The sequence below is a fragment of the Salvelinus fontinalis genome, chromosome 17 (genome assembly GCF_029448725.1).
Source record: "Salvelinus fontinalis isolate EN_2023a chromosome 17, ASM2944872v1, whole genome shotgun sequence".
NCBI classification, from domain to species: Eukaryota; Metazoa; Chordata; class Actinopteri; order Salmoniformes; family Salmonidae; genus Salvelinus; species Salvelinus fontinalis.
Window position 1 is genome coordinate 41,336,251 of NC_074681.1, and position 18,313 is coordinate 41,354,563.

General features: G+C 43.1%; 1 protein-coding gene across 1 annotated transcript in view; it reads left to right on the forward strand.

Moving 5' to 3' along the window:
• Positions 1 to 16,988, forward strand: part of LOC129814400 (carboxyl-terminal PDZ ligand of neuronal nitric oxide synthase protein-like) — a 26,975-nt gene extending 9,987 nt beyond the window's left edge. The window contains exons 6-10 of the mRNA XM_055867503.1: positions 3,178 to 3,322; positions 3,645 to 3,766; positions 7,093 to 7,239; positions 10,279 to 10,447; positions 13,704 to 16,988. Of these exons, the coding sequence (XP_055723478.1) occupies positions 3,178 to 3,322; positions 3,645 to 3,766; positions 7,093 to 7,239; positions 10,279 to 10,447; positions 13,704 to 14,230 (1,110 nt within the window). The 3' untranslated portion in view covers positions 14,231 to 16,988. The remainder of the gene's footprint in view (positions 1 to 3,177; positions 3,323 to 3,644; positions 3,767 to 7,092; positions 7,240 to 10,278; positions 10,448 to 13,703) is intronic.
• The last annotated feature ends 1,325 nt before the right edge of the window (positions 16,989 to 18,313 follow it).

The window sequence follows — 18,313 nt, forward strand, 5'->3', positions numbered from 1 at the left end:
AACAGGTTAACGGCTAGACGTTCCGCTAGCGGAACATCCGGTGAAATTAAATTATTAGAAATATTTAACTTTCATGAAATCACAAGTGCAATACACCAAAATTAAGCTGAACTTCTTGTTAATCCAGCCATTGTGTCAGATTTAAAAAAGGCTTTACTGTCACGACTTCCACCGAAGGTGGCTCCTCTCCCTGTTCGGGCGGCGCTCGGCGGTCGTCGTCACCGGTCTGCTAGCTGCCACCGAATCCTTTTTCTTTTCTGTTAGTTTTGTCTTGATTGTTTTCACCTGTTACTTATTTGTTGTTAATTATTGGCCTATTTAATCTTACAGGGCCCGCCTGCTTTTGTACGGGCTTATTCTACCTGTCAGTGGTGTGATTGTTGTGCGTACGTATTTTGCTGTCTGTTATTTTCCCTGGTTTTGGGGACATACCTGTTTATTGGTATTTTTGCCTGTTTGTTGGCTAGACCCAGCTAAATAAAACGTATGCATTGGAAGCATTGCTCTCTGCGCCTGACTCCACACCCACCACTCCTAGCTATAATGATATGATATGATCCTTTGCTGTTGTTCTGGGATTGATTTGCACTTTTCGCACCAAAGTACGTTCATCTCTAGGAGACAGAACGCGTCTCCTTCCTGAGCGGTATGACGGCTGTGTGACGGCCATGGTGTTTATACTTGCGTACTATTGTTTGTACAGATGAACGTGGTACCTTCAGGCGTTTGGAAATTGCTCCCAAGGATGAACCCCCCAAAAATTCTGAGGTCTTGGCTTATTTCATTTGATTTTTCCACGATGTCAGGCAAAGAGGCACTGAGTTTGAAGGTAGGCCTTGAAATATATCCGCAGGTTCACCTCCAATTGACTCAAATGATGTCAATTAGCCTATCAGAAGCTTCTAAAGCCATGACTTCATTTTCTGGAATTTTCCAAGCTGTTTAAAAGGCACAGTCAATTTAGTGTATGTAAACTTCTGAACCACTAGAATTGTGATACATTGAATTATAAGTGAAATAATCTGTCTGTAAACAATTGTTGGAAAAAATGACTTGTGTCATGCACAAAGTCGATGTCCTAACCGACTTGCCAAAACTATAGTTTATGTGGTTGAAAAACGAGTTTTAACGACTCCAACCTAAGTGTATGTAAACTTCTTACTTCAACTGAATGTTCTATGTGATGATTATATGGGTAAGAAGGGTGTAGCTCTATGGGAGTGGGCTGAGTATGAGATTAAAGTTATCCACAGGTTCCAGATCAGTGATATATAATCCGCTTATTTCTACAGGGTATCAGATCGTGGCAGCAGCTGCTTAGGGAAGGGGCAGGGAATAGGGAGGGAAGGGGGCTGGGTATAGGGAATGTGCCATGATGCATTATATTTTACTTGGGACTCTTGGATCAATAGGGATCTTCGAGAGCTTAGTCTATACAAACACATACACACACGCTGTGCATGCACGCACGCACAATTTTTTTACTCGTCTACATGAACACAGTGCATACACATTTTATACACAGTACACACATCTGATGAATTTCAATTTCACACAACCCTGCATGCAAGAAAAATTATTGAGAAAATGAATGGCACGCGACTACCCCATAGCTGCATATGGAACAGCGACAATTTTCTGCATAACAAAAGCCTGGATAGCAACCCCACCAATGAGGTTGGCTCTCATCACTTCACCATGGATACCAGTCATGTACTGTAGACAGTGACTGAGTGAAGCAGCATACTAATGAGTGTCTGCGTCCCAAATGGCACCCTATTCCCTATTGGGGATTATGGGCCCTGGTCAAATGTAATGCACTGCGTGAGGAATAGGGCGCCATTGAGGACGCAGTCAGTGAGTGAGGTGGGAAGAAAGAGGCTTTTACTTCTGTCCTTAATGTCATCTTCAAGCTGTACCACCCACCATCTTCACTTACCAGAGAACAGAGACGCGGGCTGCAATCCTGTGTAGTGTAGTCGTGCCATTCAGATGATTCCAGCCTTGAAGCTCTTATCTCAGGCTTCCAGATCGAACGTTGGCCATTGGAGGGGAGGGTGAAACGATGATACCGGGCTTGATTTACTGGACTTCATGTGGCTTCCCATGGATCACTGTATAGGGTTTATAGTATCCCCAGAATCGTAGTGTTTACCTTGTCACCCATGTGGCTCAGTTGGTTGAAGCACAGTGCTGGTTTCACAGGGGTTGTGGGTTCAATTTCAGCAGTGGCCATGCCAATAAGAAAATCTACTGAAAATGAAAAAATAGTGTTATAGAGTCTAGAACAGTAGTATACAGTTATCTACAGTTATATATGTCACGTGTGCTCCCTCTCCGGCCTCTAGGTCACCAGGCTGCTCGTTATGGTGCGTATTATGTGTTGTTTATTTTCTTTTGAACACTCACTCCCTGAACTTGCTTCCCGACTCTCAGCGCACATCGTTACAGAACAACGCCTCACCTAAGGGAAGCAAGTTGTGGGAGTGAGTATTTAAATAAATAAACACAACATAATACAAAATAATAAACACGAACAACGCACAGACATGACACAGGAACAGAAACAATAACGCCTGGGGAAGGGACCAAAGGGAATGACATAAATAGGGAAGGTAATCAGGGAGATGATGAAGTCCAGGTGAGTCTGAAGACACGCAGGTGCCCGTAACGACGGTGACAGCTGTGCGCCATAACGAGCAGCCTGGTGACCTAGAGGCCGGAGAGGGAGCACACGTGACATATATAACTGTAGATTTCTATATATCCAAGAGCGTTGCGCCTTGTAGGGTCTCAAGGAAAAACGGCTCTGGAATGAACCAATCCGTTACAACGAAAGCATGCACCTACAGTAGATCAGTAAGGCTACGTCGCTGAATTACTGTGCGCTGTCAAACACTCTCCTCTCTCTTCTTTTTGTTCTCTTCCTCTTTCCATCCCTCACTCCCCCCTCTTTCTATCTCCCTCTCTTTCAACTGTTTCTCCTTTTATCTCCTTCCCACTATCCCCTCTTCCCTTCCTTCCTCTTCCCCCTTTCTCCACACCTGATCCTGTCTCTGTCCTACCCTTCTCCTCTCTCTTTCCCCTCTCCTCCCTCCCCTCACCTACCTCTCTCCCGTCCCTCCATCAACTCACCTCCCTCTCCCCACTCCTCCCTCTCCCCCTGCCCACCTCCAGTCCCAGGCTATGCGCATTGTGCGGACGGTGGGCCAGGCCTTTGACGTGTGCCACCAGCTGACCCTGCAGCAGACAGGGGAACAGATCTCAGAGGATGGAGGGGACACAAGCACTGCCGACGCAGAGGGAGCAGACGCCGTGCCAGGTGTGACTGGCATTTGCCCTCGCACCATGCCATCTTATTACATAGTACCTACTGTTTCATCTTTGCACAGTGGTGACATTCTCTACTGAGGCTGAATCAGTTAGAGATTGTCGTGTGTGTTGTGATTCCAGCGAGTGTGGAGAGAAGCCAATTCCATGTTTCAGTTTTTTGGTCTGAGAAAAGCGCTGTAAAAATATGATGTGCTATTCATTTGTATATAAGGAATGGGTTATGTTAAGCGTTTTTGCTGGTGATTGTTATTTTGTTTGTTGATGATTTCTCTCTCCTTTCTCCTCTCTCTCTCTATCCATATCTTTCTCAGCCAAGAAGAGGTTGGCATTGTCTGATTCCACTGACCTTGAAGCCACTACAGAGAAAAGCATCGACCGTTTGTCATCCGACCAGGACAAGACCAAGAGCCAGGACCTCAGTAAAGATGGGAAGGTAATGTATATGACCTGGGTTGTGTTTATTGGAGAAAACTGTTGCAAAATGTTTTACAAAAGAAAAGAAAAAATATGTGTTTGTATTGGACAAGTTCAGGTCGTACATTGTTTTACTCAGTTTCAAAACCGTTTCCCCCTACTAAACTCAGCAAAAAAAGAAACGTCCCTTTTTCAGGACCCTGTCTTTCAAAGATAATTCATAAAAATCCAAATAACTCCACAGATCTTCATTGTAAAGGGTTTAAACACTGTTTCCCATGCTTGTTCAATGAACCATAACTAATCAATGTACATGCACCTGTGGAACGGGGTGCTATATAGAACCACAAAGCACCTTATTTTTTGCAGTGTAAAGTTGTGTTACCCAACATATCCAGTGCCCTACAATTCCGCAACCAAAGTTCATCCTTACGACATACGTTTGACTAAAATAAGGTATTGAAATTGTCACCTAACAATTTCAAACCTCATAAATACTCTAAACAGAACATGTTTTCTGCATCTGATGTCTCCCTCAAAGGAAGCTTTATACAAATCAACAGCCGCTACGGAACGGTCTAGTGTTGAACTGGGTTGATAGCTCATGTTTGTTGTCATAAGGTTGAGAAATATTTCACAGGGTTCTTGTAATATTGATGTGTTCCCATGGTTTATTGATGAAAACGCATAGCATGATGCTATTCAGTGCTCTACTAACCATCTTGTCATACCACCCACTATCTCTCTCGCGCGCGCTCTCGCTCTCTCTCACTCTCGCTCTCTTGCTCTATCGCTCATTTAGAAGGATATTCTCTCAGTCAGAGTAGAGGGAAGTTGAACGGTCTGTCTTTTACTGTATACCATCAATAAACTAAACAAATAAACTGGTACACTAAGGATCATCCTAAAAAAACAAACCATACCTATATCTGAAATGAGCTGAGATAGAGTTAAGAGTCAATCTAGACTCTAGATGAGTTGTTTTACTGTGACGTGGTAGATGTCTGTCTGGCTAACATGCTAACATGCTGTACGATACAAGGAGGCGCTCAAAGACATCCATATTTACCATAAGACTGATAACAACCACTCTCTTTCAGTCCAATAGTCTATTTTTCGATTTTGTTTCGATATTTTTTTAAAGGTTAAATGCACTACACTAAACGCAGAATAAAACAATTAATAAAGTCCCATGATGGTAGTGACTGCCCATTACTGCTTCACACGTATTTACCATATTTTATTGACATTACTTAACTTTAATAAAATATGTCAGTTGTCTACTTTGTGCATGACACAAGTCATTTTTCCAACAATTGTTTACAGACAGATTATTTCACTTATAATTCACTGTATCACAATTCCAATGGGTCAGAAGTTTACATACACTAAGCTGACTGTGCTTTTAAACAGCTTGGAAAATTCCAGAAAAGGATGTCATGGCTTTAGAAGCTTCTGATAGGCTAATTGACATAATTTGAGTCAATTGGAGGTGTACCTGTGTATGTATTTCAAGGCCTACCTTCAAACTCGGTGCCTCTTTGCTTGACATCATGGGGAAATCAGAAGAAATAAGCCAAGACCTCAAATTGTACACCTCCACAAGTCTGGTTCATCCTTGGGAGAAATTTCCAAACGCCTGAAAGTACCATGTTCATCTGTACAAACAATAGTACGCAAGTATAGACACCATGGGACCACGCAGCCGTCATACCGCTCAGGAAGGAGACGCGTTCTGTATCTTAGAGATGAACGTACTTTGGTGCGAAAAGTGCAAATCAATCCCAGAACAACAGCAAAGGACCCTGTGAAGATGCTGGAGGAAACGGGTACAAAAGTATCTATATCCACAGTAAAACGAGTCCTATATTGACATAACCTGAAAGGCTGCTCAGCAAGGAAGAAGCCACTGCTCCATAACCGCCATAAAAAAAGCCAGACTACGGTTTGCAACTGCACATGGGGACAAAGATTGTACTTTTGGGAGAAATGTCCTCTGGTCTGTTTGGCCACAATGACCATCGTTATGTTTGGAGGAAAAAGGGGGAAGCTTGCAAGCCGAAGAACACCATCCCAACCGTGAAGCACAGGGGTGGCAGCATCATGTTGTGGGGTGCAATTCACAAAATAGATGGCATCATGAGGAAAGAAAATGATGTGGATATATTGAAGCAACATCTCAAGACATCAGTCAGGAAGTTAAAGCTTGATCGCAAATGGGTCTTCCAAATGGACAATGACCCCAAGCATACTTCCAAAGTTGTGGCAAAATGTCTTAAGGATAACAAAGTCAAGGTATTGGAGTGGCCATCACAAAGCCCTGACCTCAATCCTATAGAAAATTTGTGGGTAGAACTGAAAAAGTGTGTGCAAGCAAGCAGGCCTACAAACCTGACTCAGTTACGCCAGCTCTGTCAGGAGGAATGGGCCAAAAGTCACCCAACTTATTGTGGGAAGCTTGTTGAAGGCTACCCAAAACGTTTGACCCAAGTTAAACAATTTAAAGGCAATGCTACCAAATACTAATTGAGTGTATGTAAACTTCTGACCCACTGGGAATGTGATGAAAGAAATGAAAGCTGAAATAAATTATTCTCTCTCGTATTATTCTGACATTTCACATTCTTAAAATAAAGTGGTGATCCTAACTGACCTTAACCAGGGAATTTTCACAAGGATTAAATGTCAGGAATTGTGAAAAAAATGAGTTTAAATGTATTTGGCTATGGTGTATGTAAACTTCCGACTTCAACTGTACTACTTCAAATACTACTTGAGTAAAAGTCTGAAAGTATATGGTTTTAAATATAGTTAAGTTTCAAATGTAAATGTAATTGCTAAAATATACTTAAGTATCAAAAGTAATAGTATAAATCGTTTAAAATACAGTGATGGGTTGCAAAATGCCAAATACAGTGATGGGTCCCCAAAATGTCCTGGTTTTCCTGAAAGCCTGGTTGGATTCCTGGAATCAGGAGCGAATAAGCAGCACATCTGGGAATCCTCCAACCAGGATTTCCTGAAAACCAGGGAATTTTGGGAAAGTGTTATCTTACAACCCTTGCAGCTCAACACTCTAACCACTAGGTTACCCTGGGGCGGCAGGGTAGCCTAGTGGTTAGAGCATTGGGCTAGTAACCGAAAGGTTGCAAGTTCAAATCCCTGAGCTGACAAGGTACAAATTGTTGTTCTACCCCTGAACAAGGCAGTTAACCCACTGTTGGGTTAATTGGAAATAAGTATTTGTTCTTAACTGACTTGCCTAGTTAAATAAAAATAAACGGTGTATCCTTAGTCATTATAGATCATTAATCACTGACCTGGTCCTCATTCTCCCCATCCAAGGACCCAACCCAGCAGTTGACCTCATCCAGGTCAGGGCCACCTGTGTCAAGCTTGCTAGCTGTGGACTGCTCTGTGGCACACCAAGTGCAGCTTCTCCAGAGACAGCTCCAGCAGCAGGAGCAGCAGGCCCAGGCTGCTGCAGCACAGGTAGACACACTTTTACAAACAGTTCCAAATGATAGATTGCCTTGTTGAATGCAGCTCATGTGTGTGGGTCTGCGCTATTCAAACATGTTGATGTTCAGTTTGCCAAGGTTTCACTGTTTGTAATGGCAGTTTAGATCAGAAACAGGCGCTTTGATTTGTAGTGCGCTACCTAGTGTACCTTTTCAGATTGTTAGCTTGCAACTTTAAACTGGAGTGTTTGAAGAGCACAAGTGGCTCAACTAGGGTTGCAAAGCTACCGGTAATTTACCAAAGTTACTGGGATATTCTGTAATTTTGATAATTAACTGGTAATCTATGGCAATCTATTGTACTTTGGTCATTTATATTTGAATAACTTAAAAAAAATGTATTAATATATATAGTTTTCCTTTTTTATAACTTGTCCATATTGTCTGTGAGTTTCTAGTGGATACACCATATGGTTCAAGAGAAAATGTATTTAAAAAGCATCTAATCAACAATGGCATTATTTTTCAATTAACTCTGCAACTCTTCCAACTATTAACTTATTTCACAACTGCCACCAGTTTGGCGCCAAAGCATTTATAACAATTTAAAATAAATAGAAAAAGGATAGAAATTATATTTTATGCTGAAACCCTCATATTAAACACCAATGGTATTGACTAAATTGCTGGCTTGTATTTAAGGTGACGTTTTACAGCCTTGCCATAAAAACGTGTATTTTAAAATCATCTTAGCTGTTTGATTATTTGATATATTTTACGACGCGATACGGCCACACAGAGGGCCAGAGATATTTACAGACGCCTGTGATAATCTGAAGTACCCAAAAAGGTCACTAGATTCAAAATTAGCAAAATTCTGATAATTTACTGGTAAACTTAGAATGTTTACATGCAGAAATATAACCTCCCTTTGCAACCCTAGGCTCATCTATTGTCCTACACGCAAACCTTTGATTTAATTTGTTTTGGTTGCAACCCTGAGGTATCCCTATAATGATTGACAGTTCAACAAGGCAATTGTGGCTGTAAAGGGAGGACAAGACAGTGCTTTTCATCAAAGGTAGCGCTCATCTCTGCTGGAGTAATAAGACATTCCTTACGGCTAATGAGCAAGCCAGCTCAACGGTGTCACTCTGTGCTCTCTCTTTTCTGTTTCTTGTTCTCTCTTCTCTTTCCTATAATCACATGGCTTGGTCTAATGAGGTTCGGGCTTGCTTTTGATTATAATGAGGGATTCTATCTAATGCTGATGGAACAGCGTCAGAATTGTGGAAGTGAAGAAACGTTTGCTTTGATCTTGATCAGTGGGTGTGTGTACCATGAATTTTAATTAGATCTTGTGTGGTGTGTGTGTGTGTTCGCAGTTGCGCGTGCCCCTGGTGTGTGAGTCTGCACACAAACATACCTACATACACTACCGGTCAAACGTTTTAGAACACCTAATCATTCAAGGGTTTTTCTTTTTTCTTTATTTTTTACTATTTTCTACATTGTAGAATAATAGTGAAGATATCAAACCTCTGAAATAACACATATGGAATCATGTAGTAACCAAAAAAGTGTTAAACAAATCAAAATATATTTTATAAATAGCCATCCTTTCCAATAGCCACCCTTTGCCTTGAAAACAGCTTTGCACACTCTCTGCATTCTCTCAACCAGATTCATGAGGTAGTCACCTGGAATGCATTTCTTTTAACAAGTGTGCCTTCTTAAAAGTTCATTTGTGGAATTTCTTTCCTTCTTAATGCATTTGAGCCAAACAGTTGTGTTGTGACAAGGTAGGGGGATAAACAGAAGATAATCCTATTTGGTAAAAGACCAAGTCCATATTATGGCAAGAACAGCTCAAATAAGCAAAGAGAAACGACAGTCCATCATTACTTTAAGACATGAAGGTCAGTCAATACGGAACATTTCAAGAACTTTGAAAAGTTTCTTCAAGTGCAGTTGCAAAAAACATCAAGCGCTATGATGAAACTGTCTCTCATGAGGACCGCCACAGGAAAGGAAGACCCAGAGTTACCTCTGCTGCAGAGGGCAAGTTCATTAGAGTTACCAGCTCAGACATTGCAGCCCAAATAAATGCTTCACAGAGTTCAAGTAACAGACACATCTCAACATCAACTGTTCAGAGGAGACAGTGTGAATAAGGCATTCATTGTCGAATTGCTGCAAAGAAACCACTACTAAAGGACACCAAAAAGAAGAAGACACTTGCTTGGGCCAAGGCACACGAGCAATTGACAAATTGGAGAGTCCAAATTTGAGATTTTTGGTTCCAACCACCGTGTCTTTGTGAGACGTGGTGTGGGTGAACAGATGATTTCCGCATGTGTCTTTCCCACCATAAAGCATGGAGGAGGAGGTATTATGGTGTGGGGGTGCTTTGCTGGTGACACTGTCTGTGATTTATTATTACACTTAACACTTATTACACTTAACCAGCATGGCTACCACAGCATTCTGCAGTGATACGCCATCCCATCTGGTTTGGGCTTAGTGGGACTATCATTTGTTTTTCAACAAGACAATGACCCAACACACCTCCAGGCTGTGTAAGGGCTATTTGAGCAAGAAGGAGAGTGATGAAGTGCTGCATCAGATGACCTAGCCTCTACAATCCCCCGACCTCAACCAAATTGAGATGGTTTGGGATGAGTCGGACCGCAGAGTGAAGGAAAAGCAGCCAACAAGTGCTCAGCATATGTCGGAACTCCTTCAAGACTGTTGGAAAAACATTCCAGGTGAAGCTGGTTGAGAGATTGCCAAGAGTGTGCAAAGCTGTCATCAAGGCAAAGGGTGGCAATTTGAAGAATCTCAAATATAAAATGTATTATGATTTGTTTAACACATTTTTTGTTACTACATGATTCCATATGTGTTATTTCATAGGTTTGATGTCTTCACTTTTATTCTACAATGTAGAAAATAGTAAAAATAAAGAAATACCCTTGAATGTGTAGGTGTTCTAAAACTTTTGACCGGTAGTGTATCTGTGTACGTGTGTGTATACACTCTCACCTCTCTTCTACGTGTGCCTACCTAGGTGCGCGTGCTCCAGGACCAGCTGTCAGTGGAGGTGTGTGCCAGGACAGATGCCCAGGCCCGGGTCCAGAGACTCCTACTGCAGAACACTGATCTACTGCAGCACATCTCCCTACTGGTCAATCAGATCCAAGAGCTGGAGCTCAAATCTGTTGCAGGACTCAGCTCCAGTGAGTGATGGTTCTTCTTCTTCTTCTTCTTCTTCTTCTTCTTCTTCTTCTTCTTCTTCTTCTTCTTCTTCTTCTTCTTCTTCTTCTTCTTCTTCTTCCCATTTGTATTATTTATTAAGGATCTCCATTAGTTCCTGCCTTAATGTTGCTGGACCCTATTCCTGGGGTCCAGCAACATTAAGGCAGTTATGTACAATCCAAAATATTACATGACATCTCATAAAACTTTTCACAATACATTATGTGTGTGCCCTCAGGCCACTACTCTACTACCACATATTTACAATACAAAATCCATGTGCACTTGTTTGTAGAGTGTGTGTGTGTGTTATAATGTGTATGTCTGTGTCTGTGCCTGTGTGTGTGTCTCTTCACAGTCCCCGCTTTTCCATGAAGTGTATTTTTATCTGTTTTTTAAATCTGATTCTACTGGTTGTATGGCTCTATGTAGTAACATGCGCCTCCCATAGTCTGTTCTGGACATGTGAAGAGACCTCTGGTGGTATGTCTTGTGGAGTATGCATGAGTGTCCAAGCTGTGTGCTAGTAGTTTAACCAGACAGCGTTACTCCAGGGTTACTCCAAGCAATTTAGTCACCTCAACATGCTCATTTTCCATATTATTCATTACTAGATTTAGTTGAGGTTTAGGGTTTAGTGAATGATTTGTCCCAAATACAATGGTTTTAGTTTTTGAAATATTTAGGACTAACTTATTTCTTGCAACCCATTCTGAAACTGACTGCAGCTCTTTATTATGTAAGGGTGCTAGACAGCTGCCCTGGGGAATTCCTGATTCTACCTGGATTATGTTGGAGAGGCTTCCATTAAATAACACCCTTGGTGTTCTGTTAGACAGGTAACTCTTTATCCACAATATAGCAGGAGGTGTAAAGCCATAACACATACATTTTTCCAGCAACAGACTATGATCGATAATGTCAAAAGCCGCACTGAAGTCTAACCAAACAGCTCCCACAATTTTTTTATCATCAATTTCTCTCAGCCAATCATCAGTCATTTGTGTAAGTGTCTTCTGTACATGTTGAATCTCCTTCCCTATAAGCATACTGAAAGTCTGTTGTCAATTTGATTACTGTAAAAAAGCATTGTATCTGGACAAGCACAATTTTTTCCAAAAGTTTACTAAGGGTTGGTAACAGGCTGATTGGTCGGCTATTTGAGCCAGTAAAGGGGGCTTTACTATTCTTTGGTAGCGGAATTACTTTTCCTTCCCACCAGGCCTGAGGGCACACACTTTCAAATAGGAGTGGTATCTTACTTTTTCTTCATCCCTTCGCTCTTTGATTGTCTGCCTTTCTTTATTCCTCCTTCTCTCTTCATCCCTTGTTCTCTTCATCCCTCTCTCTCATCTCTCTCCCTCTCTTCTCATGTCTCCCTCCCCCTCTCTTCTCTTCCATTTATCTTTTTCTCTCCCTCTCTGTTCATCCATCTCGCTCTCTCTTACTTCATCCATCTGTCTCTTCATCTCTCCCCCTCTCTTCATCCCTGTTTCTCTTCTCCTCTCTCACCCTTTGGTTCTCTTGCTCTTCCTTTCACACAGAGGTGATTCTGTACTGTAATGTAAACTCAGCAAATAAAGAAACGTCCCTTTTTCAGGACCCTGCCTTTCAAAGATAATTCGGAAAAATCCAAATAACCCCACAGATCTTCATTGTAAAGGGTTTAAACACTGTTTCCCATTCTTGTTCAATGAACCATAAACAATTAATGAACATGCACCTATGGAACGGTCATTAAGACACTAACAGCTTACAGACGGTAGGCAATTAAGGTCACAGTTATGAAGTCTTAGGACACTAAAGAGGCCTTTGTACTGACTCTGAAAAACACCAAAAGAAAGATGCCCAGGATCCCTGCTCATCTGCGTGAACGTGCTTTAGGCATGCTGCAAGGAGGCATGAGGACTGCAGATGTGGCCAGGGCAATAAATCGCAATGTCTGTACTGTGAGATGCCTAAGACAGAGATACAGGGAGACAGGACGGACAGCAGATCGTCCTCGCAGTGGCAGACCACGTGTAACAACACATGCACAGGACCGGTACATCCGAACATCACACCTACAGGATTCGGTACAGGGACAGGATGGCAACAACAAATGCACGAGTTACACTAGGAACGCACAATCCCTCCATCATTGCTCAGACTCTCAGCCTATTGCGGACAGAGGCTGGACTGAGGGCTTGTAGGCCTGTTGTAAGGCAGGTCCTCACCAAACATCACCGGCAACAACGTCGCCTATGGGCACAAACCCACCGTCGCTGGACCAGACAGGACTGGCAAAACGTGCTCTTCACTGACAAGTCGCGATTTTGTCTCACCAAGGGTGATGGTCGGATTCGCGTTTATCGTCGAAGGAATGAGCGTTACACCGAGGCCTGTACTCTGGAGCGGGATCGATTTGGAGGTGGAGGGTCCGTCATGGTGTGGGGCGGTGTGTCACAGCATCATCGGACTGAGCTTGTTGTCATTGCAGGCAATCTCAACGCTGTGAGTTACAGGGAAGATCCTCCTCCCTCATGTGGTACCCTTCCTGCAGGCTCACCCTGACATGACCCTCCAGCATGACAATGCCACCAGAAATACTGCTCATTCTGTGTGTGTTTGCCTGCAAGGAATGTCAGTGTTCTGCCATGGCCAGTGAAGAGCCCGTTCTCAATCCCATTGAGCACGTCTGGGACCTGTTGGATCGGAGGGTGAGGGCTAGGGCCATTCCCCCCAGAAATGTCCGGGAACTTGCGGGTGACTTGGTGAAAGAGTGGGGTAACATCTCACAGTAAGAACCAGCCAAATCTGGTGCAGTCCATGAGGAGGAGCTGCACTGCAGTACTTAATGCAGCTGGTGGCCACACCAGATACTCTCTGTTACTTTTGATTTTGACCTCCCCTTTGTTCAGGGACACATTATTCCATTTCTGTTAGTCACATGTCTGTGGAACTTGTTCATTTTATGTCTCAGTTGTTGAATCTTATGTTCATGCAAATATTGACACGTTAAGATTGCTGAAAATAAACGCAGTTGACAGTGAAGACGTTTCTTTTTTTGCTGGGTTTTTAAAATAATTATCCACATTGACATCACAGCTCGTAAGCAACACTGTCATCTTGCCCTTTCGAATCTGTCATCATCTCCTCTCTCAGTCCTGTCCTCAACTCACTTCCTCTCGCTATATTCCCTCCACTCATCTTCTTTCCTCCATTCCAACAAACTCTCTCTCTCTCTTTTCTCCACAGTGGGCTCCCAAGACAGTCTGCTGGAGATCACCTTCCGTGCCAAGCCCCCCTCCGTGCTACATGACATCACCACCACCCACACCTCCATGGGCCCCCTGCAGGGTCAGCCCCAGATAACCAATGGCCCCTGGGCCTCCATCCTACCAGGGGCCTCTCCTCCAGGGACCAGGGCCCCGGACAGCCACTCTCTGGGCCCGGGCGGAGTGAGGCTGGAGTGCTTCCGCTTCCCCCGCAGTGGGGGAGGGGACAACCACGAGAGCCAGAACCAGGAGGCTGAGAGTCCATGCTCGGGCTTCCCAGGCGGGGACTCCCCTCTAGGGGGAGGGGGGGTTCTTGGAGCCCTGGAGCTCCTCCGTTTCCGGGAGTCGGGGATTGGTTCGGAGTACGAGTCCAACGCGGATGAGAGCAGTGACAGGGACAGCTGGGGGCGGAGCGAGGGGGCACGGCCTGAGGGCGCGGCACTTCTGTTCAACGTAATGAATGCGGAGAGCCCCGCGGACTGTCTGGGTGATGAGGTGGCCGTGTAGCCCTCGGCGGCTTCGACTTCACCCAAGAACGAAATCATATCACACAGTCTACAGTTCTACAGTTCTATGGTGTTAACTGTTCACCACCCTCCAAACTCTGCTCTGCAGTCCTTTCGTTTGATATTTGTTTATAGTTGTTGTTTGTGTGTTGCATTTTTTTGTATTTGTTGGATATTTTATGATTCGTTTTTGTTTATATTTGGTCACATTTGTCTGATGTTTGTTTATATCTGTTGCAGTTATTTCCATGTGTTTCTTGAATGTGTTTACATTTGTCCATATATTTTGTCTCGGCACTTGACTTGCTGCTGCTGTTCCTGCTCTCCTGGGCTTACTGCAGTGTAGTTGTAGTCCGTGTCACAGCCGTCTAAATATATGGTTCTGGTCTGTGTTATTGAACCATTGTGTAGTAGTGAAACACACCCAGCATGGCCAGTCGTTGGCGTTGTTTTTTGATGAAAAGACTTTGAACGGGTTGAAAATGAATAAACGTCTAATGTAAAGACTGTGTACTTCAAAAGCCTGCTGTACTATAGTGCTGTATTACATGACTGCATCTCATTTGTGATGGACAATTGATTCAAGACAGTTTTACATTCAAGTTTTCCTCCACCGTGATGCTCTAGGCGATATGTCCTCTTTCCCAAGAGTTTGGTGCGATTCACTTTTGAGCCGACTCCATATCATGCACCCAAAAAGTTGTTGTGTTTGGTGTTGTTTGTTTGGTGCAATTGAAGAAAAAAAAATCATGAAAATGAGTTGTCTTTTGTTGAATGACAACACACACTTCATTGAATGATCCCTACTCTTGACCAATGACGGATGAAGGGGCGTAGACGTCGGCTCCGAACTTCAGCTTGCCTCAATATTTATTTTTGTGTTCGCAAACAGCCGAACAAACCCTTGCCGAAGATCAAAACGAACAAAAACCTCACAAAATGGCGTCGTAATATATGCATGGACTGTTCCGAACTGTTTCGGAAGGGAAGTACGCGGACGCCTTAAGTGTACAATGTATCTCACCACAGTTATTTACCATCTCTCCCAATACAAGGCATGCTAGGGTTTAGATGGAACCAATAATATCTCACTAGTCTCTAATAGAGAAGAGGTTTGAAGCCAATTGAATATCACTTAGCCAAAATGTTATTACGCCTCTATCTACTGTAGCTCAACATAGCTATTTTCCCTCTCTCCCAAGATTAAGGCGGTTAGGATTCAGTTTGGAGCCAACAATATATCACTACTCTTTAGACATTTACTGACTTTAGCATCCCCCTAAGGACAATTTGTTTGCAACACAGAGGTGTGTGTAACAAAATCAGCAGCAGCATATGTAGCAGGTTCTGCTCTCCCTGCAGCTTGGCTGTCACTGCTCCCTCATGTCTCCGTACTGCACCAAAGCAGCACTGTCATGTTCTAATGGCCCAGCTGTCAAACAGCAGGACTTTTTTGGACTCAGCTCCAAGCCTCTGACTCATCGTATTGGGGCCACGTCATTGAGCACTCTCCAAATCGATACATCTCTCTCACTCTCTTTTTTTGTGTGTTTTACTCTCTCGCTCTCTCTCTCCCTCACACACACACACACACAGCTTTCCGATCACACACACACTCTTTTTCCCTGTCACCCTCCAATTTTGTGTTTTACTATTTCGCTACTCTTTCTTCTCTCTCAATCGTTTATTTTTTCAGGGTCATGTCTTTTCTGATATGAAAGTGTACAAAAAGTGGAAAGGGAACAACAGTTGGACAACTGACTAAGTGCATTCAGTTAGGTGTGATGTCACTAATGCTCTCCTCACTGAATGAAATGCCCCTTCTCAAATGCCATGTTCGATGTATCTCCTCTTTTAGCTCATCTGAATGAATTAAAAATAACTTACTGTCTTAGTAGGTGTCCCAAATGGCACCATATTCCCTATGTAGGGCGCTGCGTTTGAACAAAACCTGATCGAAATAAGTGCACTACATAGTGAGTAGGGTGCCATTTGGGACACATCCTTAGTTCGCCTTATCCAGACCTGGGTTCAAATACTATTTGAAATCTTTCAAAGACTTTGAGCATCCGCTTTAAGATGGGCGGGCGGCTGCACTTTTGGGACTGTTCTATTACATCCATTGCAAAAGGCAAGCTCAATCAACTACAGCGGAAAGTATTTGAAATGATTTCAAATAGTATTTGAACCCATGTCTGCTCTTATCATATTCAGCACCGATTCTCCTCTGGATACGACTTTCCGTTCTCCAACTAACGTTGACCTTTTCAAATACCTGTCTCTGTGGGTATTTATAGCTATTTTCTGTCTGTGGACTGTGTTGAGATCATTTTGAAAGGTGCCGGCCAAACCGGGAGAGTGAGAAGACAACAGCGCTGGTCTTTGGATTGGGTCAGTACCCTTGGGAGCGTTCGTTAAGCTCAACGTGACAAGACTACTGACACCTCACTGTTGCCTAACTTTGGGTGGCTAATGAGGTAGAACGCATAAATGTTGGACATGCTACAAAACATTTGATGTTTATGGAATCGAGTGTTTTGACTCATCAGATTTAAAAAAGAGTTCTGAAGGTGTGTGCCCCTGTCTGATGGTTGACTGCATGACTAGAAAGCTGATATGACTGTCATTTCTAAATCAGTATTTTCTGTGCTTCAGCTTAAAGTGCAGCCAAAAGTTCCATGAATATCAAGAAAAATATTCAGCTTTTCATTTTTTTATTAATTTGTAAATATGAATAAAAACATAATTCCACTTCGAAATGATTGGGTATTATGTGTAGGCCAGTGACACAAAATCAAAATTTAATCCATTTTAAATGCAGGAAAAAGGAAAGTGGTGTGAAGACTTTCTGGAGGCACTGCAGCCGATTCAGACAATAATTTCTAAATCACAAATTCAACGCTTCAGCTAAAAGTGCCGCCAAAAGTAGGTGACACTTGCTCAACAAATCCTACATTATCAGCTTAAACACGTGTTTGAACCAGATAATGTAACAATCCCATCAATATTTGAGACGGAGACAGTCACACCCTATTTCTCCGGGTTGTCAGAGTATATTGTCAAAAAGCACAACTCTGTAGGACTGACACACCCTGTGTTGAGACTACAAAGTAAAGTAGTAAAAAATTGCAGTACGGTAACAGCCCAAATATGTTCGTTGTGCTTTGAAGTAACACTCACAGTGGCCTGCAGATGAGTACTCAGAAGAGCACTGTGATAATGATTATTGGAAATTAGAGAACAAAACCTGGGCCCACAAACATCACACACAGTCAGAACAATGTTAATTATATCATTTTCATATAATAAAACCTAGTTATAATTTTTGCTCCTGAACACTGAAGGCATGTCTAGCCTATAGCTACAAAATATCGAGCTTACTCTCAAACAAGGACCAATAACAGTTAGGCTATCTATGTATAGAGGTCAGTCCCTCCTATCTCCATCTGTGGTCGGGCTTTTATGGAGGCGGAGAGTGTTTACTCCTGTCAAAATCTGTCCACGATAAGCAGACCGATAAGAAAACCGCCTGCCTTCTCGCCTTTGGCAAGTACGGGCAGCTGCAGCCCAATACGGTGACCGGAGTGTGGGTGTGTCTAAAGGATGGGTGTATGGAAAGAAAATCAGCTAATTGGGTAGATTTGTTGCCCCTCAAGACCGTTTTGCGTGGCTGACTGGGCTGCACGAGTCAAGTCGATAAGCCAGCGACCAGTGCACCGATGTTGCTACCACTGATAGGGGCTTGCTACCACTGATAGGGGCTTGCTACCACTGATAGGGGCTTGCTACCACTGATAGGGGCTTGCTACCACTGATAGGGGCTTGCTACCACTGATAGGGGCTTGCTACTCGGTCTGGTGGTGTTGCCGACGGTAGCAAATGTTTTCCCTCCCATGATTTTATTTCAAGTAGGATAGCAGCCCGCACAAGAAATGACTAATATTGATAACCATCTAGATGTCACCTTGATATGTACATACAATCTACGCAATGGGAGGGCATGAACGGCAACAACACAGGGACACAGCGCCCTTCACTCCCGCTTGACAAGCACTACTGTCCTGCAACGGCCTGGGAAGTAGCC